Genomic DNA, 22853 nt, shown 5'->3' on the forward strand with positions numbered 1-22853 from the left:
CTGACTCTGGGAGTTTTTCCATCCCACAGAAAATGACAAATGATTGAGTCTACTGTTTTAAAATAAACTCTTTGGTAAAAATATAGGCAAGCACTGAAACAAAAACTAAAATTTTGGCAAGATGTTTACCTTGATTGTATTAATTCTCCCAATCAAAGAGAGAGGGAGAGAACTCCATTTTTTAAAGTCTACCTTGATCTCAGCTAAGAGTGGAGAGAAATTTACTGAATAAAGCGATTTAAAGGATCTGGTTATGCTAACCCCCAGATACCCAAACCCAGCGGGAGAGCTGCTTTGCTAATTTACTGACGGGGTAGCGTTCATTCTTGGTCACATTAACTTTATTTCCTGAGAATAGACTGAAACTAAGAAAGAATGAAACAATGACAGGGCTCTTGCTGGATTTGCAACGTATAATAAAAAATCATCTGCATATTGATAATTTCAACTCTGTCCTAATAATGCCATTAAAACTGAGAGAGGATCTCAAATAAATAAACAGGGGCTCTATTGCAAGCGCAAACAGAGGGCAGCCCTGTCTACAGCCTCTGTTTAGAGAAAAATTATTGGATCGAGTGCTGTTAGTGATAATATTGGCACACGACAATGTATAAAGAAGGCGTATCCATGATATAAAACTGTCACTCAAACCTAATTTGGCTAAGGTGGCGGCGTGGCTCAGCAAGGTAGAGCGGTCGTCTCGTAACCCGAGGGTTGCCGGTTCGATCCTTGGCCAAGTCGGGTTCATGTCGAGGTGTCCTTGGGCAAGACACCGAACCCCTAATTGCTGGTCGTGGTCAAGCTCCTTGCATGGCAGCTTTTCACCATCATATGGGTGAATGTGATGTATAATGTAAAGCACTTTGGGTATCTTTCCAGGTACAGGAAAGCGCTGTATAAATACGGGCCATTTACCATTTAAGACTGCAAAGAAATAACTCCAATCATGGCTTTTCAGCATCAATTGATGTCACTACTATGGGCATGACTGACATTTCTTTTGAGTAGATTACATTAAGCAAAATACAAACAATATAATAGAGCTGACGCACCTTGATAAAGCCAGTCTGTTCCTTGGAAATGATTGTAGGGAGAACTTTTTCAAGTTGGTGGGCTAAGGCCTTTCCGAAAATCTTTGTATCCACGTTCATTAAAGAGATGGTCTATCGGAGGTACAAAGATCAGGATTCTGGTCCTTCTTTAGAAGAACATTTATAGAGGCTTGTCTCAGTGAAGGAGGGAGAGAGCCAAGTGACAGAGATTGAGTATAAACAGAATAAAGTAATGGGACAAGTTTGGAGTGAAATGCCTTGAAAAATTTGACCTGAAACCCAGCAGGTCCCGGGGCTTTATTATTTTGCATATTTCCTAAGACCAAATTTAGTTCTGAAATAGTCAGTGCTCAGTTTAATTGATTAATCAATTCTGGACTTGTGGAGGGAAACTGAAGTTCCTTCAAAAACGTGTGCATGTCTGATAGATCTGATCGAAGTTCAGACTTATACAGGGACTCATAATAAGATTAAAAGACAGAATTTATAATATCCGGGTCCTCCTGCAACACTCCCGATCCATTCTTAATGCGAGGTATGAAATGGGAAGCTGCTTGGTGACGCAACTGATGAGCTAGTAACCTCCGAGACTTGTCGTCATATTTGTAGTAGAGTGAAGTCGCAAGCGTTCTGCCTCATTAGTTTGTAAGACCACATGACCCCAAATCCCACAACCTCCCTCCCTGGCACCTTCCACTACCCCAGTGTTTCCAAATCCAGGTCCTCTGGACCCCCTGCCCTGCATGTCTTAGACGTGTTCCTACTCCAACACACCTGATTCAAATTAATGAACTTCCTCATCCAGTTTTTTGCAGCCTGTTAACGAGCCATTCATTTAATTCAGGTGTTAAAGTAGGGTTACATCTAAAACATGCAGGGCAGCGGGTCCCGAGGACCTGGAAACACTGCACTACCCCATCACCAGTGCAATCTCCACACGGAGTTGGACTCCAAAAGAAAAAGCTCCAGGCTTTGGACCAAACAATCATCTTCACCTTTCGCTAACTATACTGGAGCACCTGCAAACATTAAGAGAATAAAACAAAAATATATATCTAAAGACAGGGCCAGAATGTTAAACAGCACAAAACTCAGCACTCTCAACTTGTAAAAACATAATCATGCTGACCGTCGTGAAATATCGACGCAGTCTGTGTGGTAACATAAATGTCCTATGATGGAACGAGGACGTTCGCTGGGTTTTGGTCTGGGCTGTACGGATCAATGCGCGGTCCACAACCAGTTCTGTTTCTAAACCAAAAGTGTCTTTCAGCAAGTGGAAACTGTAACCGCATTGACTGGGCCGTGCTCCTCGGCTAGCCCCATTATCCTGATGTTACTGCGGCGAGACCTCCCCTCCAAATCCGCACATTTGTTGTCAAGCGTGACAAGTTGGGTCGAAAGTTGGTCAACTATGCTTTTGAGTGAATCTAAATTATCAGTGCATGTCGACAGCAAGTCCTCCATATCATTGACAGTCCCCCCTCAGCACATCCACCTTCAATGGCCACTTAGCTCTGTTTTCACACCTTGCAGCTCAGACTTTATCTTTTTCATCATCACCTTCTCTAATTCAGCCTTGAAAATGCCTGCCATCTCCTCCCAACGATCAGTGAGGGATTCAGACTTAAAGGCAGAAGAAGTTAAGCTTGAGGTGGTGGCGGTTCCCTCTGGAAGGGGGAGCTCGACAGCAGCACTCTGTGGCGGCGCGTTTGCATCTCTCTTGGGCGGTGATGTAGCCAGGGAAGCAGGCCTCGTTAGCATAGCCTTCAGGTTGCTCGTACTCTTAGGTTTTGAAGGCATTTTGAGGTACAATGTGGTCACAACAGGACTGCGGAGTCAAAACTTAATGATATAGAGTTTGTAGAAAAGCTCTCCTGTTCTTGTACGAAAATTTTGCAGGAGCTCCACTAAAAACGTCTCACTCCATTAGTCGCTAAGCCGGAAGTCAGTCTTAGACTTTTTTTATTTTATTTTATTTTATTTTATTTTATTGCCTAGTAAAGAGATGCTTTGTTCAGGAAGAAGAAGCTCTTCTTGTTTGACTTCTTGCTTATTCTTTCTACGTTGCTCTAGCCGTCTGTGTCAGGCACATCCGACTCTTCGGACCATCGACATGTTCACTTTCCGAGGACCCTCTCAGGTTGGAGACAGACTGCTGCTGAGGGCCATTGTCAACAACGCCTTCAAAAACAGGTACATAAATCAATATCATTAAGACACAGATAAACTCAGTCAACTGTGGGTGAGTACAGCTGAGAGGAAGACATTTTGGAAAAATAAACAGATCTCTTCCTTGCAGCATGGAGGTGGGGGTCCGTGCCGAGGCTCACCAGAAGGAGGGGCCTAACCGACACATAAACTCCGCCTTCATGACCTTCGAGGTGCTCGATGGCAACAGGAAGCTATGTACTCTACCACGGATACGACCAGAACCCCTGGTGAGTTCGCTGATAATGTGAAGTCTAAAAATGTAAAATAATAAACAACTGAATCATTCTGCTTTTTTTTAAATTAATTTATTTAAACTGGATTGACAGGAAGTAGTTTCAGCCACACCAGTGTTCTACTGGAAACCCTTTGGTTAATCTCAACGTTATTTATGTCACTTAAACATTATTGCTGACAGGTCTCGCAGAGTTTGTTTTATATTAATACTGAAGTTCAGGTTGGAGTCTTCATCAAATTACTATTTAGGAGTTAAAAAAGCCCTTGTATACAGTACATTTAAGACAAGGATTTATTTGCTTCTGCTGCACTACAATATTCCCGTTTACATCCACACCAAAAATCAGATTATTACCTGATTTCTGGAGTTATCAGATTATTCAAGTGATCATGTATAAGTATAACTAAGTATAGTCTGATTGTGCTTTATTAGATAAGAACAGTTATCTGAGTATGAGAAAACAGATTAACACACTAAATTTTTTTCACCAATTTTGTTCTGCATGTAGACCAAATATCTGATTAATTTAGGCTTTTGACATCTTTACATGTCCAGAAAACTTATGTCTTTTCTGTTAAAAGACTAAAACACCATGACAATGTAAGAGGAACAAAAAAGAACAGCAGGATGGGGTGCAGCAGCAGGAAGTCAGAGTATGTAAATGAAGGAAATGAAGCTCACATCCAAGCCTATTAAGGCCCATTTACTACCCTGCATGCTGAGACAGCCACTGTGTCGTCCTGTGGGTTTAATCACCAGCAGCTACAGTTACTGTGTCTATCTATCTATCTATCTATCTATCTATCTATCTATCTATCTATCTATCTATCTATCTATCTATCTATCTATCTATCTATCTATCTATCTATCTATCTATCTATCTATCTATCTATCTATCTATCTATCTATCTATCAGTCAATCAATCAATCAATCAATCAATCAATCAATCAATCAATCAAACTTTATTTATAAAGCACTTTTCATGCTGGGGCAACACAAAGTACTTTAATGAAAAATCAATTTTTGCATATTAAAACAAAAAGAAACTACATAACAGGAGGAAAAAAGTTCTGAAGTAGCTGTTCATGTTTTTCTTTACGTTGCTGATGTTTCTGTTGTTGTGGTTAATGTTTTGTTTTAGTTTTTACAGCTGGTCTGTCTTTTGATAGGTGCTTCAGATGATTCAGTTTTGTTTTCTTGAAAATGTTGCAGGTGTTTTGTTTCCTTTCAGGTGTAGCAGCTGGTTGTGTTTTTCTGCTAAGATTGACCAGCTGGTGTTATTTTGTATCTGGTATATCCTTGTCTCTGTTTTGTCTTCTCTTCTCTCTATTTTGTTTACTACTTTTGTTTACTGCCCCCTTCTTGTCAGGTAAAGCATAAATATGTAAATTCAGCACTAGGCAACTTGAAAATTAGGAATAATGCTTAAATGGTGAAGAGGAGCCTTATACCCACAAAGCTCCTCTTGGCAAAGCAAATTTGTTCAGCACAACACATGCAGGACAGGACAAGGTTAAAAAAAAGATTATTACAATGATTTGATAACTTCCATTCCTTTTATGGATTTTGATGATCATATAAACGGGCTGGCCAAACTTTGACAACTAGATGGGTCTCAGGAAAGGCCCTGAACTGGTGTGGGCCCTGTTTAATGCATTGAAAGATAACATTGAAAGCTACATGCTAACACATGCACAGAAAATGAAAAGCAACTACAATAAATAACATAATTATTCATATGCCACAAACATACACAACTCATTGCCGGGAAGCTTATTTATAAAATCTCATGAAGGGCCATGAACAAATAAAGAAGTGGGTGCTCAGAATTTCCACCAGTTAAACTGGTGAAACAGTGTTTCTGTCTCTGGACTCACACAGGAAAAGTTGAACATCAGAGCCCAACTTCACTGTGATTTTAAAACGTTCAGACCAAACCAGAACCCGGCTACCACCTCAGAGGTAGACCTGGGTTTCAGCAGGTCGTCAGCCTGCTACCAGCTCAAGAGCATGTCAAGAACAAAGTGTGTCAGAGGGATGTAGGAAAACTGGATTAGACCGCTGAATCAGACAGCTGCAGCTGATTCAAAACGCTGCTCGAGTCCTCAACACGACTAAGACAGATCCTCTCAGTCCAGTTCTGAGATCTTTAAACTGGCTCCCAGTCCAGCAAATAACTGTTGGTCTATAAAGTCTTAAATGGTTTAGGACCAAAATGCACATCTGAGCCTTCTAGGCAGCTTGGATCTTCAGGTCCTTAGATTCCTTACCTCAGATTAATCAAGGAAAAGTTGTTTTGAATTTTGTCCAACAGACCTGCAGATCTGTTGAATCTTTTGCATCTTTTAGATCATATCCTCTTTTTACCCTTTCGTTTTATCTTTTATTTCATCTCATTGTTTCAACATCTGTCTGGTGCCTTGCCATTTGGGTTTTTTATTGTACGACGTACGTATCTGTTAAACTGAGCCATGTTACCATAATGTGCAACAAGCGCTTCAATAAAACAATTTATTTGACTTGGTAAAGAAAGTGGAGTCATTGTTATCTGAATTTTCGTTTATCATCTGTAGGTGTGAAAGCTTGGTGGATCAAAGATCAGAGCTGTTAACTTGATGTTAATGAAAACAAGTTGCTACTCTTTGACCTTTGAGTCCACCGACACAGCTCTTATCAGTCTTCAACACCAATGCTTTTGCTGCAAGTTAAAGATGCTTGATTTTTTTCAAGGGATAAACACCAATTAAAAGTTCACTAAATTTCCACCTTTTGACGTCATCTGATGTTTCAGACCAGATCCAGAATCTGGGAAGTGTTGGGGCCTAAAATATCAGAAAAATAGAGGCAGAAAGAAACTACTGCTGTTTACCTCGCCTGTGTGTGTTTTTCTTTCATTTATAGGAAGGTGAGAGGAGGTTCCAAGAGTCAATAGCCAGGAAAAAAATCCGACTGGACAGGTGAAATGTTTTACTCCTACGAGCAGGAAATGCTTTATTGGAAGATACGTTTGTGTGTTGATAGTGTGAGATTATGAATTGACCCAATGAGGATGAATTAAGTATTTATATATATATATATATATATATATAATATTATTTATTATAAAAGGAAGGAGGGAAAGGTTCAAGTTTTACAGCCCAGTGCAGAGTGGTGCAACACCAGTTGGTCTAAGATTATATCCCCACTGTTTTCATCATTCAGATACTTCAGATTACTTTTTTTTTCTTTCAGGAAGTACATCATTTCTTGCGAGCAGAGTGAGGTTCCTCTGTCTGTTCCCTGGGACCCCAGGAACCAGGTGAAGTCTAGAACCACGCTGAGTTTGGCTGATGCATACTGATCTGGAAAGCAGGAACAGCAAAGCAACAACAAAGTGTTTCTGCTGGATTAGACCGACTGAAACTCTGCTGAGACTAAACACAAACTCACCCACCGTCCATATTATCAGGACCACCGTGATGAGAATCTCCCGTTCCATCACATAATAAAAAAATAAAAATAAATAAATAAATAATAATAATAATAATAATAATAATTTCTTACTTTTAGAAAAGAAATCCAGAGGTGCTACACAATTAAACAACTACAACAATGTACTAAATATAAAAAAACACATTCATCACATTAGAAGTACATCCATAGTCCAGGACCAGAAGACAGTGGTATGGTGCAAGTCCAGGACCAGAAGACAGTGGTACGGTGCAAGTCCAGGACCAGAAGACAGTGGTACGGTGCAAGTCCAGGACCAGAAGACAGTGGTACGGTGCAAGTCCAGGACCAGAAGACAGTGGTACGGTGCAAGTCCAGGACCAGAAGACAGTGGTACGGTGCAAGTCCAGGACCAGAAGACAGTGGTACGGTGCAAGTCCAGGACCAGAAGACAGTGGTACGGTGCAAGTCCAGGACCAGAAGACAGTGGTATGTTGCAAGTCCAGGACCAGAAGACAGTGGTACGGTGCAAGTCCAGGACCAGAAGACAGTGGTACGGTGCAAGTCCAGGACCAGAAGACAGTGGTACGGTGCACTCTGCTTCACTGTTTCCAGCCACTCGCACAGGTCGCCTTGCCACAGGAGGATAAAGTGGTAGGTATCTGTGGAGCCGAGGTTTCTTGTGTTTATTGGGAATTGCAAGATTCCCTTCAGAATATCTGGTTAATTGTAGATGTATGCACTGGTATGAGAGGAGACATAGTTTATGCTTTTTCCTTACATTTGCCAGGAGCCAGTGGAGGACTGGGGTGATATGGTCAATCTTCTTCTTGCCAGAATCATGGCAGCGCTGTTCTGGATGTACTGAAGCCTCTACAGGCTCCTGTCAGGAATTCCAAAAAGGAGCGCGTTACAGTAATCCAGCCCGGAGGAGACAATGACCAGCCTGTCAGCATGAGTAACAGACAGGAAGGAGCAGAGTTTGACAAGTTTTTTAGATGAAAGAATGCAGTTTTAAGGTGAAGAGGATGGGAGGGGAAAGATCTGGACAGAAAATGAGACACTGGTAACAGAGGAGAATTTGAGCTGATGTGGCGTGCCGATAACGGCTTCTTGTTGTAAAACTGGAGAAAGTTGTTGGTCATCCACACCTTTGGCTCCTCCAGGCAGGCTGTGAGGGTTGATGGTGGGGCTCCAGGGATGGTGGAGTCTGTCCTGATGTAGAGCTGAGTATTGTCGGTATGGCAGTGAAAAGAGATTCAATGCTCGTTGACGTGTGGCCCAGAGGGAGCATGTAGATGGTAATCAGTGACCCTGCAGGGGTCACATACTCCACATCCCAAAGCTGCTCTACACAGTTGCTGCAGGTTTGTCGGCTGCATCCATGATGAGAATCTACCGTTCTACCACATCTCAAAGCTGCTCTACTGGACTGAGATCTGGTGACTGTGGAGACCGTTGGAGTCCAGTGAACTCATTGTCATCTAGAAAGCAGGGGGAGATGATTTGAGCTTTGTGACATGGTGCATTATCCTGCTGGAAGAAGCCATCAGAAGATGGGTACAGCATCCATTCTTCCATTTTCTACCGTTTAACCAAGGTTGAGTTACCGGAGCAGTTGCTTAAACAGAGAAGCCAAGACTTCCCTTTTCCTGGCCTCTTCTTCCAGCTTATCTGGGCGATCCTGAGGGGGGATCACATTGAAACTGAGGTGGTTGGGTCATCTGATTACGATGCCTCCTGGTCACCTCTCGGGAGGTTATTCAAGGATGCTCAGGTGGGATGAGGCCTACGGGCTTACCTAGACTTGCTGGAGAGTTTATATATTTCTTTAGTCCTGGAACACCTCAGGATCCCCCAGAAGGAAATGGAGAGTGTTGCAGAGGAGAGGGATGTCTGGGACCTGTTACCTCTACAACCTGAGCTCAGATAGGTGGGAGAAAATGAATGGATGGACAGTTCTTATTACAGATTCCTCATTATGTTGTTTGACCAAAGTTCTTCTGACTGATATACAGGAAATGATGTCAGATTATTTCTGCTGAAGGAGCTTCTACAAGCTGCTAAATCACGTGTGTGTGTGTGTGTGTGTGTGTGTGTGTGTGTGTGTGTGTGTGTGTGTGTGTGTGCGTGTGTGCAGGTGTATCTCAGCTACAACAACGTCTCAGCTCTGAAGATGCTTGCGGCTAAGAACAACTGGCGTCTCAGCACTGAAAGAGATGAGGTTGGAGAGGTTTTAGTCTCACTTTTAGGACTATTAAAGGAAACAAAAAGTTTATGCTCAAAACTTTGTTTTTTTAGGTTCGTCTTTACACGCTGGAGAAGAAGTCCATGTTGAGTTTCAGAGTGGAAGCAGAAGTGGACATTCCTGCTGACCGAGCCTTTTCTCTGCTAGCGGATCTGAAGAACAGAACCAGCTGGGACACACATTATAAGTAATACTGACACACACACAGAGGCATGACAGTGGCAAAGACATATAGAGTTATGCTGGCCTTAGTTAGATGGCTGTAGTGGTTCTTTTCCATAGGATGTAGTGTTTGGTTGTGGACACAAAGCACTTCCACCCTCCTCTCTCTGTGATTCGTTGGAGACTAGAGAAATCTGATTGGTTCCTGACTTGGCACAAATGTTTGTATGTGTATTTTCTGCCCTGCTGAAAATAGACAAATACAGAATTAATCTGTGCATGTACAGCAGTGTAAAAGTTTTCACCCTTAAAAATGTACACAATCTTAAATATTACCATGACATATTTTCAAATTAAAAATGTTACTAAACAAAGGCTAAAAAAATGTATTTTGAGTGTGACTGTACTAAAGAAATTGCAATATTTCATAAAGGCATGGGGTGAAGTTTTTTTCTACCACCGTAGATGTGATTAGCAGCTATACTTGTTGTCTGTAGCCTGAGCACAGAAAACATAAAAACCTTATCACACTATGAAGCACGGCAGTAGGGGTCTAATGATCTGGGCTTATAGTTACTGAGTCGATTGTAAACTAAATACCAAGAGGTCCTTAAGTTAAGGATTCACTCTGCCTTCTGGCTCAGGTTTGATTAAATAAAAAGCAACAAGGTGCAGTTTGACATCTGTTTTCATTTTTAAAACCGAAACAGATCAACAATTTAATAAAAACAAAGTTTAATTTCTTTTTCAGTAAACTGTTTTTAACCATGGTCTCTTTGGTTTGTCTCCTTCCAAAACCAGGAAATGTGAGCTGATCCATCGTGTGGATGAGGATGACTTTCTTTACCGGGTGGTGACTCCATCGGTGCATCGGGGCACAATGGGCTCCCCCACCTCAGCCAATCAGGGAGGAGGGATTCTCCAGGACTTCATTTTGCTGGCGTCTAAAAGGAAGCCATGTGGCAGTGGGTCAGTAGTGGTTTTAATTTTCCGATCCGTCTCTGTCCAGCAGGATTTACAGATTTTTTCTTCTCCAGAGATCCGTACGTCATCGCGCTGCGTTCAGTGACCCTCCCCACTCACCCTCCCTTTGAGGAGTTTAACAGAGGAGAGGTCCTCTGTGCTGGATTTACCATTCTGGAGGCTGAAAACAACATGTCGCTGGTGAGACTACAAACTCTGTCAGGCTTTTTAACATTCAGTCTTAAAAAAATCTGACCCTCCCCCATTTTTTGTTTCTTGGTTTAGATCAGTTACTATAACCAGGCATCTCCAGAGGTTCTGCCCTACATCTCCACAGATATCGCTGGCCTCTCCTCCTCTTTCTATCACACCTTCTGCTCCTGCAGCCACTATCTGACCAGAAACAAGCTGCAGTCTGATTCTGAGGAGAAGGTCAACGAACCCAACAGTCCCAGCTCGCTGTCCAAGGCACTGAACAGCACCAAGCTGTGAACGCCACACAGCTCTTCAGACCAGTTAACAGAGAGAAACCAGGCGGCTGTTTACAGCAAGCAGCAGCTGGCAGGTGTATGCAGATTTTCAAAGATTTAATAATCTAATAATGACTTCATAAATATGTTAAAGTGATGGCATTTCAGTTGCTTTTCTGTTAATGTTTCTCACCTTCTAACAGTTAAGGTCAGACGTTTCCATGCATGTTTTTTTCTCACTGTCTGAAGTTACATCAGATTAAACTCCTGTTTTCGATCAGTTAGGATTACCAAAAAGATTTCTATTTGATTAAAACCTTAGTTGGAAGTTTACATACATGATTTCTTTGTCTTTAAACAATGTGGAAGAGCCCAGATGATGATGTCATGGATTTGGTTGCTTCTGATAGGCTAACAGACAACATATACATGAATTGGAGGATGTATTTTAAGGCCAAATCAACCTCAAAATAAAAGCTAAAGAGCTTGTGAAGATGCCGCTGAAGCTGGTCAGAGAGTTGTTTTCCAGAGTGAAATGACATGGACTGAAAGGCCACTCGGTGAGGAAGAAGGTATTTCTCCAGAAGAAAAGAATGAAGCCAGATTACAGTTTGCAAACACACAGGGACAGAGACCTTAACGTTTGAAGACATGTCCTGCAGTCTGTTTGTCCATAAAGACCATCATCACATTTAGAAGAAACTCCTGAGAATACCATCCCAGCTGTAAAGCATGGGGGTGTCAGCATCATGCCAAGGGGCTGGTTTGTTACAGGAGGAACTCGTGCACTTCATGACGAAAGAACATCATGTGGAAACATTGCAGCAACATCTTAAGACATCAGCCAGGAGTCGAAAATGGTTCTTCCAGATGGACAATGGACCTAAACATTGCACCAAATTAGTTATGAAGTAGCTTCAGGACAATAAAGTCAGTGTTCTGGTCATTGTTTAAAAACACAGAAATCTGTGTGTACGTAAACTTCTGACTTTAAAGAAAGTAAAACAAAAATTCTCTGAAATATTCTATTGCACTATTGTGGCTTTTAATGAAAAAATAATTTATGTAATTCTAATACACCTAAAACTGGAGAAATGTAGTCTGATTTAACCTCATTTGCACAGCGTTTGTAAAATTCTGGTTTTAATTGTACCTGTGAGATGGTGTGTGTGCTGTATTTAGATAAGATGAGACGGTACGTAAAGTCAGGGTTGACTGTATGTAAACTATGTACCGTCATCCCTGGTGATGGTACGTACTTCTGTACAGGTACGTAAAGGCAAGTTTGTTTGCAACATGAGAGCATTTTACATCAGGTTTATTTTTTATTTAAAACAAAGAAAGGCTGTAATCCTGAGGTTTACACTAAATGTTAGAGCTGTAACACTACTAACTGTTCTGATGCTGAGTAATAAACCAGGTTTACAGTCCCAACCAGCTTATTTACTGTACCAACATTACTGATTCTACATAACAGTAGATGGTGAAAGATGGCTGTCAAGAAAAAGGTACGTCACATGACACAAGAACTGGACTGAAGATCAGTGGGAACAGGTCTGATGGAGGGACAGATCCGCCCCAGAACCCAGACCTCTCTTATAAGTTTGCCAAAAGTGAACCATATGTCAGATGCCAGCCTAGCTTGGATTATAGCAAGTCTCCTGTGGGCCACATGTGGTCCAGATGCCAGCTGTTGGCCTGGACCAGACAGAGTTTTTTAAGGAGTTGTAATTTTACCTTGACATGTTTGAACTGGAACTTCAGCCTTCTTTAGAAACATCATCCGACATGTGTCATGACACGTCTTTATCAGCCTATGGTATCCCGGAGGCGTGACCAGCCCGGCAATCTGACAGATTTTTGCCCGACTAGTCCCGCCTCCTGCCCGGCTGGTCCCGCCTCCTACCCGGCTGGTCCCGCCTCCTGATGGTCTCTGCAAGAGAGAATCCCATGTGTGAGATAGCATGGACGCCCCCTCATAACGGTTGATGGGGCTGGCTCGCCTCCTGATCCAGCGTTTGAATTTGTCCATTTCTCCAATCCAATGATTTTTGTGCTGTCCATGATCTGGGTTTGTCTTTAGCAGTGGTCTCATATGTCTGGTTTTAGGTTCACCTGTTCTCCTTTTTCTTTTTGTGATCTTGTGAATCATCCAGTTGTTTCCTTGAAGATAGAAGCTGCATTTCAATTCACTTGTAACCCCAAATAAACATATGAGGGATTCTTCTGCTGCCACAAAAGTCTAATTATGAGTCTGTTTTATTTAAGAAGAGTCACAGTTTTTCACCACACCTGCAGGTGCTCCTGATGATTGTATGCTGTGTCCTATTAGAGAGGCCATATGATGTTTTCTGTTCCTTTACAGGTTTGATTCTACAGTTGTGGTTATTTTCTATCTTTTCCATCTCTGTCTCCTGGAACACTGTTCCTCAGATGAACCATGGTCTTCATTGTTTCTTTAACAGGGAAAAAGTTGATTGTGTGAGAAGTGGGTATTCCAGCCATTCCTGTCTTAGCTTCTCTGGGCAGACTCCTCGAGCCATCAGTGCAGCTATATGGCATCAACTCCAGGAAAAGTCCCACTGATAATTTGTCAATAGAGGACAGGTGGCAGGATTTCTCAGGAGTGAGCTGGGAAGACGACCCCGGTAAGGACTGCCTCTGAAAACACACTGCAGACTGGAGAGAGAGAACGTGGAGATGAGGGGAAGAAGAAGAAGAAGATCAAACCAGGAGGACATGACTTTTCTTTAACGTTGCCTTTGGCAAAGCTCAATACTTTGCTGTTACCATGCTTGACGAGGTTAGAAAATAAAGAATAAAAAAATGATAGGACAAACTGTTTTTTTATTTGCCTAATTTTTATATATATTTCTGTTTGACCATGTTTTAATAAATCGCTGCACATTCTTCCCATTTCCCTGCAGTACATAACGTACATGCTGGAAGACTGAAGCTCCAACATCACATGCTTGTGTAACTTTCTCATGAGTGATTAGTCAGATATCAGGTACAGGTGAGTGTTTGTTGTTCCTGTTTGCTGGGTTAGAAGTTCCTTCAAGACTGTGAAAGTTCCAGGTCTGTTGTTTGTGTCCACCTCCACCACAACGTCACATCTGTCCATCAGAGACTGAAGCTCTTTCAGTCCTTCCAGTGACAATGCTGCGTTCAGGTGCAGCGCCACCCTCTGGGACAGGCTGGTCACTGCCGCTGGGATCAGAGGAGGCCATGTCTGCTCTGTCAGGACCAGGGTGACGTAAGGAAACAAGCTTTCTACTCTGGATATGAAGTCCTGAAAGAGAGGGAGGAGTACCGTGTAGTCAGAAACACCAACCGGAACACATGACATCCACGATTACGTCTTTTTTAATATGAACTCTACTGGTTATTTCAGTCACACAGCAATAATAATCCTGATCATTAATTCTTTTTTCTCACACTGTGGCAACAATTAAGAAGGAATGGCTGCATTTATATTCAGAGATAAAAAATATTCCCTTTAATAGACAGAATTAAATAGTTGTGTAGATAAAAAAAAAAAAGTCCAGCATTTGGTTCAGTTCAGTTATGAGTAAATTAAACCCCTTGATGCTTTTTGATCTATCTATCTATCTATCTATCTATCTATCTATCTATCTATCTATCTATCTATCTATCTATCTATCTATCTATCTATCTATCTAAAGTTGGTCCTCACTGCATTTCAGTTTGGTTCTTTCTCCTTTTTTACCTTTTGTATGATTTTAATAAATTGTTTTACTCTGTTAAGTAATAGCAACTTTTATTGTATTTATTAAGTTTTAGTTGTTAGTTTTAGCTATTATGTTGATTGTTTTGTGAATTATGTTTAATTGCATTTCCAAAACTGTTTATCATTTGTGAAGTACTTTAAGTTGCAGTTGGGTTTGAAAAATATGCAATATAACATGAATAATAAAAAAAACTTGATGCTTGTTGTTGCCATTTTGTGACAAACCACTTCTGGCCTTTTTACATTTTTATCTAATTAATTTATTTTATTTATTTGTTTGTTTTCATTTTATTCTCATTCTCTATCTCAGAGGTGCCCAACCCTGGTCCTTAAGGCCCCCTAACCTGCAGGTCTTAGACATCTAAGACCTGCAGGATAGGGGGCCTTGAGGACCAGGGTCGGGGATCAATAAAGTACGTCTGATTTCTGTTTTCATTTATTCTATCAATACATTTTATACTATTTATTCTTATTAATTCTTTTTATTGGTATTATTTTTAATTTGCTGTTTAATTTATTTTATTCTAATTCATGCGATAGGGGCGATGCTGCAGAAAAACTGCAGATCCTAAATGAAAGTTTTAAAGTGTGACTTCTTTTTGGGCTGAAGCAGCTGAAACAGTCAGTGCTTCACTGTGGAATCATCATCGCTTGTCGGATCCACTGCCATTCGAGTCCTACCGCACACGGGACAGTGCTTCAGACCCTAGCATGAAGCCACTGGACAGATATGACGGCGACTAAGTTTTAATTGTCTGAAAATAAATACCTCAACACTTTCTTTCTTTGCTGAAATAAATGGAAAATCTCAGCAGCTGTGAAGTGATGGGAGGAAGTCTGATACAACTGTACGTACATGGATGATGGGATTGCTCTGTAAACCCTCCACGCTGATCCAGACTGGCCTGTAGAGATCCTCTGCTGTGTAGGCCGACTGCAGCAGATGGAGGGAAGCTTCCAGAAGCTGAAGGGAGTGAACTCGCAGGTAAACACCCACAGGTACATGCGCATTCTTCCCAAGTAGCTGGAGGACATGCTGTGAGCGTATGCAGGCATTATTAAGTCTTAACATGCTCCACAATAGTAGAACCAAACAACACTTGTATCAGTAACGTCTGGAAGCAGCAGGATCTACCTGCAGAGTGAGGGCCTCTGAGTTCCTCCCAGAAGTTCTTATAACAGGAACCTGGCGTTGACTGATGTCAGAGACAACATGTAGGACCAACATCCCATCATGCCCACCTGGAGGTACACAGACACAGTAAATGGGTTAGAAAGAGTTGTGATCTCAGTCAGCGTCTCCTCTCCTCTGGAGGTTTCTGCTCTCAGACAGATTGTTTATAGGTTTTGGTTTCAGTTTCATCTGCAGAGGCAATCACATTGATTCCTTTTCATCCACACGGAGGAACAAATACACATCATTTATATGTTTGTTCTGGACAAGGTTGATGGTTCAGCAGTCTGTTATTATTCTAACAAGAAACTAGCTGTAGAGTCTGTTGATGGTAAACCAAGAAGTCCCTGACGATGGAGGACATACTTTGTTACACATCTTGGTTGCTGTATTGACACACCTGAGAGACGATCCAGTAAAGAGGCCTCATCAGCGACGGTGAACCAACGCACTGCCAGGCTGTCGCCCCGTCTGACTGCAGACAGGAAGTTAGTGTCTGAGGTGTGAGCTGGAAAGAGAAAGTCCATCAGGTTTCCTCCAGGATAGAATCTCCTCAGACGGCTCTGTTTCCCTGCAGAGACAATCAATACATTAATCAATACTGGTTATGTTATATTCCAATCAAATCACAAGTTTGATGTTTGCAGGTGTACTGTATAGTGTCACGTTATCCTCTTGTTTAGCTTTCATTAAGGCACTTTACAGTTTACAATTATAAACTATGCAAATATATTTAGTTATCCAAACCTTCACTCAGTTTTTGATTTATCTGTCAGATTTCAGCTACTCTGCTCAAACACAACAGGTCTCACTTCCAGACAGGTCTTTAATCGGCTGATATTAGACTCAGCCTCAGGTATGACCTGTCTCCTGACTCCTTACTTGCAGCCTGTTTAAACTCGGACAGTGTGGGTTCGTATATATCGTAGTAGACTCTGGCGGGGTGGCTGTTGTCGCGGACAAACAGCAGGTCGCTGATGCTTGGATGATCCGAACCCTGCCATAATGTCAGACTGAACCTAGAAACAAAGGGACAGTTTAGACGCATGCATGATGACACAATGATTAGATGTTTATTTGGTTAGATGTCATGGTTAGATGTTATCTGTTACCGTGGTGACTGGCTGAGGAGCCAGCTGACGTGTTGCCAGCCCCTGCGAACCAACAAAGCGTGGACCGGGAATGTAACCTAAAAAGATATGAAACTGGTGACATGGAGAACAACCGTCTTCAAGCTATTTTCTTACAAAATTACCAGAAAAGGTCACTAAATGAGTGTTTGGTGGACTATTTCCTTGTTTTGAGATAAATCTTCTACTGTTGGAGAGTCTGTTTAGTTCCATTTTGAATGGAGCCATATTTGGAAGAAAAATGTGTTTGTGGGATGAGCAGCAGAGTTGAGGATGTTGTGTACACGTAAAACTTTCCAGATCTTCTCTGCCAAACAGCTGATTCTAATGTTGACACTTGTTCTGAGCACCCCAGGTGTGTGATTAAATAATAGCCCAACCACTGACTTATAGACTTTTTATGTTTAAAGTTAAAGGCTGAAAATACTTATGATGCTCTGGTGGAGTAAAAAAAAAAAACAAAAAACAAAAAAAGAACTGCCAAAATCAAAAAGAAATACAGAACTATAAAAATGTCTCAAAAATGAACAAATATGCCAACAAATTATACATAAAAATATACCAAAAAATCTAAAAAATGTCGAAAATATGACAAATTGATATTTCTTTTGCAATTTTTAACTATTATTAACTAATAATAATAATAATTAATAAATTAACTTTGTATGATTATCCCTACTTTACCATCTAACTGTCTGTTACATCTCTTTATTTAAATATAAATAAAAATATATTTTTTAATTTAGTAAACAGCAAGTAGTGACTGTGAATAAAGAAGTAAAAAAATAAATAAAATGTCAGATGGAAATAAAATACAGAAGTAAATAATTATAGGTACAAGAACAGTGACAGAAAATGTAAAAGGGAAATAATACAGTGATGAATACAGAGATGATAAAAAAAGCAATAATTAAATAAATAAATACATCTGAAAGATATTTACAAGTTAATAAACAAGGGCAGTTTCAGTCCTCCATACATAGACCGTCACACAGATTTTATTTTAACTTACCTTCTGTGGGACATCTTTGATCACATTGTACATGTCTTCCATCATGGTCCTGGAGTAGGTTGCATTGAAAAGTGGAGGCAAATACAGAACCTACAATATTAAATTTAGATTAGGCAACAACCACATCTGATGCACTGTCAGTAAAAAGGGTACAGTAGGAGGACACTTCCGTCCCATTAGCAGGGGCGGTTCTGGGGTGGTCCAGAGTGGGTCAGTGCTATCCAGACAGCAGGAGTCGACTGTTTTTCCTCTTTTTTGCTGATCAGCATTTCCTTCAGATATCAGCCAGACTAGGGAGAGCCTGTCAGACCATGGAGGACCTGCCAGACCAGGGAGGACCTGTCAGACCAGGGAGAACCTGCCAGACCAGGGAGGACCTGCCAGACCAGGGAGAACCTGCCAGACCAGGGAGGACCTGTCAGACCAGGGAGAACCTGCCAGACCAGGGAGGACCTGTCAGACCAGGGAGAACCTGCCAGACCAGGGAGGACCTGCCAGACCAGGGAGGACCTGTCAAACCAGGGAGGACCTGCCAGACCAGGGAGGACCTGTCAGACCAGGGAGAACCTGCCAGACCAGGGAGGACCTGCCAGACCAGGGAGAACCTGCCAGACTAGGGAGAACCTGTCAGACCAGGGAGGACCTGTCAAACCAGGGAGGACCTGCCAGACCAGGGAGGACCTGTCAGACCAGGGAGAACCTGCCAGACCAGGGAGGACCTGTCAGACCAGGGAGAACCTGCCAGACCAGGGAGGACCTGTCAGACCAGGGAGAACCTGCCAGACCAGGGAGGACCTGTCAGACCAGGGAGAACCTGCCAGACCAGGGAGGACCTGCCAGACAAGGGAGGACCTGCCAGACTAGGGAGAACCTGTCAGACCAGGGAGGACCTGTCAGACCAGGGAGAACCTGCCAGACCAGAGAGGACCTGCCAGACCAGGGAGGACCTGCCAGACCACAGAAAACCTGCCAGATTGGGGAGTACCTAATAGACCATGGAAGGCCTGCCAGAATGGGAAGACTTGGTAGTACAACTTTAACAGAAAATGTTTCAAGTTTCCAATTAGCTAGAATATTAAAAACAACTAGACTGCATACTATTATGCTTGCAGACATTTTAGCCTGCCTGAAAGCCCAGACACTAATGATACAACATCTGGATACAAAAAATCTGCATCCAACACAGAGCTGCAGCTAGCAATGCTACGTTAGAGAGATCCATCACAGAGTTACAGCTAGCAATGCTACATTAGAGAGATCCATCACAGAGTTACAGCTAGCAATGCTACGTTGGAGAGATCCATCACAGAGCTGCAGCTAGCAATGCTACGTTGGAGAGCTCTCACAGAGCTGCAGCTAGCAATGCTACATTGAAGAGCTCTCACAGAGCTGCAGCTAGCAATGCTACCTTGGAGAGCTCTCACAGAGGTGCAGCTAGCAATGCTACGTTAGAGAGATCCATCACAGAGCTACAGCTAGCAATGCTACGTTGGAGAGATCCATCACAGAGCTGCAGCTAGCAGTGCTACGTTGGAGAGCTCTCACAGAGCTGCAGCTAGCAATGCTACCTTGGAGAGCTCTCACAGAGCTGCAGCTAGCAGTGCTACGTTGGAGAGCTCTCACAGAGCTGCAGCTAGCAATGCTACATTGGAGAGCTCTCACAGAGCTGCAGCTAGCAATGCTACGTTGGAGAGCTCTCACAGAGCTGCAGCTAGCAATGCTACGTTGGAGAGCTCTCACAGAGCTGCAGCTAGCAATGCTACGTTGTTTTAAAATGTGTTGCTAAGAGCAACACTGGTGAAATTGGGGTACACCACAATTTTTTGCTGGTGCACCCAAATGAAAAGGTTCAGCACACCAGTGCAACCAGTTAGCCTGGAGCCCTGCTTCTGGTTAGCAGATAAATGCTATACTAGAAAGTTTATGAGCAATACCATCCATCCAGGAGACAAAGTCACATCTGGGAACTTCTCCTCAATCAGCTGAAGAAATCTGAAATATGAAAATGAAAATAAAAAGCAGTTTTTCTCATTGACCCACATAAATATACTTCATCTTCTCCCTGTAACACTTTTATTCTTTATGCTGTTTCCGTATGTCCTAAAAAGAGATTTCCCCAAATCTAAGCAGCTCTGACCTGCTTCCATTGACTGCAGGAACAAAGTTGGGTACGTTGGGACCTCGGAGGATGTCAGCGTTGAGCCACACAGGCCTGTTTATTCCTTTGCTGCTATTCTTCTGACGAAGCAGGTCCAATGACAAACCCACTGATGCCAGAGACTTAAAGTCCAACTTGATGCCTGCAGAGAGACACAACAAACATTCAAACCAAATAAGATTTAAATACTGATGTCATCTAGTCTATTCTGCACCTTTCCTGGAAGCCAGCACAGCATCCAACCACTGGTCAAGAGTGTTATCACTGGAAATGTCAGGAGGATGCGCCATGATAGGGACTGGTTTCTCATCCTGAGTTCCATAACCCTTCAGAGTAACATCCGCCTCCAGGATCATGACATCACCTTCAAGGACAAATAATTAAGCTAGGTGTAAGCCAACTCCAGGGATTAACACAGTACTGCTGCAGATGGCTGTTCTTACTTGTTAGAGCTTTGTTCATCTCCTCCTTGCTGTTGGCCCGGTGAAACCAGGTAGCCAACAGCCCGTCAGGCTTGTTGATGTCACCTGACTGCACCAGGAAGTCCAGCATGTCTCCACCAGTAGGAAACAACGGAAGATCAGCCCCTGATTGGATGGCAAGGCAGAGACCGTATAATGAGTTTAAGCATCAGAACAGTGTTTTAGAATAGAATAGAATAGAAATACTTTATTAATCCCTTCAGAGAGCCCTCAGGGAAATTTGGGAATTTCACAGGAGTTCACTTGATATAGTCTGAACCCTCTTAAGCTTTCTGTCATTTCTTTCAGTAGCTCTTCAGGATCCTGGAAGAACTTTCCAGGAAAAGTTCTCTAGGATTCTGGAAGGATTTTCCAAAACTTTTCTTTGGATGTTTCTGCCTTTTGTTCTGTTCTTTGTTCAGATTATCCCACACTGCTTCAACAATTGTGAGGTCCGGGTTCCAGGGAAGATCTGTCCCCCCATCGGATCCGTTGGTGTCCGGGTTCTGGGGAAGATCTATCCCTCCATCTGATCAGTTGCCACTAATCTTCAGTTCAGTTCTAGGGTCGTGTGACATACCTCAGTCTTTTCTCCCAGTTTCCCACTGACTGGCTTCGGTCAAAAGTAGATGGATCAACTGAAGGTTAAGATGCATCTCTCAGGTCCTAGTTCAGGTCTTTGCTGGATTTCAGGTCCTGTTCATCTGCTCTAGATAGTTTTTAGTCCTGACTCTTCTTCTTTTGTTCTCCACGTGTCCAGTTTCTGCCTCCAAGCTGAGATAAGCCAAGTTTCTGCTTCCTGTTCATTATTACACCTGGTTTGATTTGCTTCAGTCCTTCAGTTTGAGCTTCAGCAGGTCATCTTCACCATGTCTACATGACTACATGCTGCTGTGTTATTGGCTGGTTAAAAATTAATGTAAACAGGAAGTAGAACAGGTGAAGCTGATGAAGTGGGCAGTGATTATGATGCAGTGAATAAAAAAATAAATAAATTTAAAAAAAAGTTTGTTTGTGGAGAAAAAGCATCCCCGACTGAGTGCTGTTTCTCCCACTGTTGCACAACAGCCCCAAATAAAATAAAAAGGGGTTGATAGATTTAAATAAATTTTTTCAGAGAATAAATGCTGAATAAATTTCAATGTTTATAGTAATTTCATGTAGGCCTAGTATGAGTTCATTAGTGTTCTACATGTATAGACAACTTGAAGCATATACCTGTGTTCTTTGTGAGAATGACAGCGATGATTATCACCATGACAAGTCCAACAGCCAGAGATATCATTATCAGGTGCTGCTTGCTTAGACAACCCAGATAAAGGTCCCGCTGCCTCTTTTGATCTGGGTCTAAATCTGGACTGTCAGACTGAGCCTTCATACTGGAGGGACACAACAAAACCAGCAGGATCAGTCATCCAGCTGTCTGTCCAATCACATGAGCATGATCCACGATCCACCTCAGAAAAGGTGTCTTTACCTGGACATGTCAAAAGTCTCATGTCTCAGCTTGAAATGTTAGCGCTATATTGTTAGCATGTCTGCCACCAACCTGTGTCGCCCGTCCTCTGGACATCTGCTATTATTTTCTTCTTTCTGATTCTCTCCAGTTTCCATCTTCAGTCCTGGTCTTTACTGTCCTCAAGATTCAAAATACTGAGTATCAGAGAGAACACAGTGCAGGAATACATTTCTTATCAGAATGAGCCTTATCTAAAGAGCAGAGGCCGCAGTGTTTGAGCTGATAAGATGCCATTCTTTTTCAACTTCACTCTTCTCTGACATCTTTAAGAAGTCCGGTGAAGCTAGTTGAAGCCCAGGCTGCAGAGCAGGGTTTATGTTGTCTTTTCACCTTTTATGGCCCTAAAAAACTATAAGGATCAAAAGGATCACAAAATATAACTGGCTTTCATATGATGGTCTAGAAAACGTTCATGCTAGAAAAACAGTATTCTGGTTATGACCTTTCACATAGTCTTTCTCTTTCCTTGTGAAAATGAAAACCACCCTTAACGAATAGCTTCTCATCTGTTTCAGCTTAATTTTTGTGATGTAAGTCCAGTGTGTAAACACTTGTATCAACCCATATTTTATTCCCAGTAGCAGATAACCAACATGTCAGATGATGAAACTGAGACGTTTCACCATGTGATGGAAAATATAAGGTAGTGAAGCTGATGGCAGCAACACGTCTGGAAAAAGTTGGGACAGAAGCAACAAAAGGCTGGAAAAGTAGCTGGTACACATGAGTCCTTTATTTACTGTCCCTAATGGGGAACTAAGTTTACTCTTAAGTCTCAAGAAAGAAAAACATCACACCAGCGAACAATAAAGTCATGGCTTCCGTAATGTTCGCTAGAAATGTCATTTAATCAAACAATTAACTTAAAAAAATG

The 22853-nt window shown here is 42.1% G+C and overlaps 2 protein-coding genes across 3 annotated transcripts in view; one reads left to right on the plus strand and one right to left on the minus strand.

The window, feature by feature from the left end:
* LOC121644575 (acyl-coenzyme A thioesterase 11-like) overlaps window positions 1-22853 on the plus strand; it is a 47974-nt gene that overhangs the window by 18752 nt on the left and 6369 nt on the right. Inside the window, exons 9-17 of one of the 2 annotated variants that reach the window (XR_006011294.1) lie at window positions 3129-3248; window positions 3355-3493; window positions 6404-6459; window positions 6734-6800; window positions 9072-9155; window positions 9233-9366; window positions 10143-10310; window positions 10379-10505; window positions 10590-10871. Coding sequence is in view for 1 of the 2 variants with exons in the window: in XM_041992623.1 (XP_041848557.1) it covers window positions 3129-3248; window positions 3355-3493; window positions 6404-6459; window positions 6734-6800; window positions 9072-9155; window positions 9233-9366; window positions 10143-10310; window positions 10379-10505; window positions 10590-10796 (1102 nt within the window). In the remaining variant the exon portion in view is untranslated. Of the gene's footprint in view, window positions 1-3128; window positions 3249-3354; window positions 3494-6403; window positions 6460-6733; window positions 6801-9071; window positions 9156-9232; window positions 9367-10142; window positions 10311-10378; window positions 10506-10589; window positions 12209-22853 lie in introns of those variants that run through there. The other variant, XM_041992623.1, reaches the window with a different exon arrangement.
* fam151a (family with sequence similarity 151 member A) lies at window positions 13702-20572 on the minus strand. The gene is made up of 11 exons (XM_041992624.1): window positions 20443-20572; window positions 20214-20363; window positions 19979-20141; window positions 19776-19833; window positions 17842-17931; window positions 16812-16888; window positions 16582-16718; window positions 16100-16270; window positions 15661-15767; window positions 15382-15561; window positions 13702-14066 (listed from the first exon to the last, which is right to left on the minus strand). Exons 1-11 carry the CDS (start codon window positions 20549-20551, stop codon window positions 13770-13772), a joined length of 1539 nt encoding a protein of 512 aa, XP_041848558.1. The 5' UTR covers window positions 20552-20572; the 3' UTR covers window positions 13702-13769.

The sequence above is a fragment of the Melanotaenia boesemani genome, chromosome 8 (assembly GCF_017639745.1).
Source record: "Melanotaenia boesemani isolate fMelBoe1 chromosome 8, fMelBoe1.pri, whole genome shotgun sequence".
Taxonomy (NCBI): Eukaryota; Metazoa; Chordata; class Actinopteri; order Atheriniformes; family Melanotaeniidae; genus Melanotaenia; species Melanotaenia boesemani.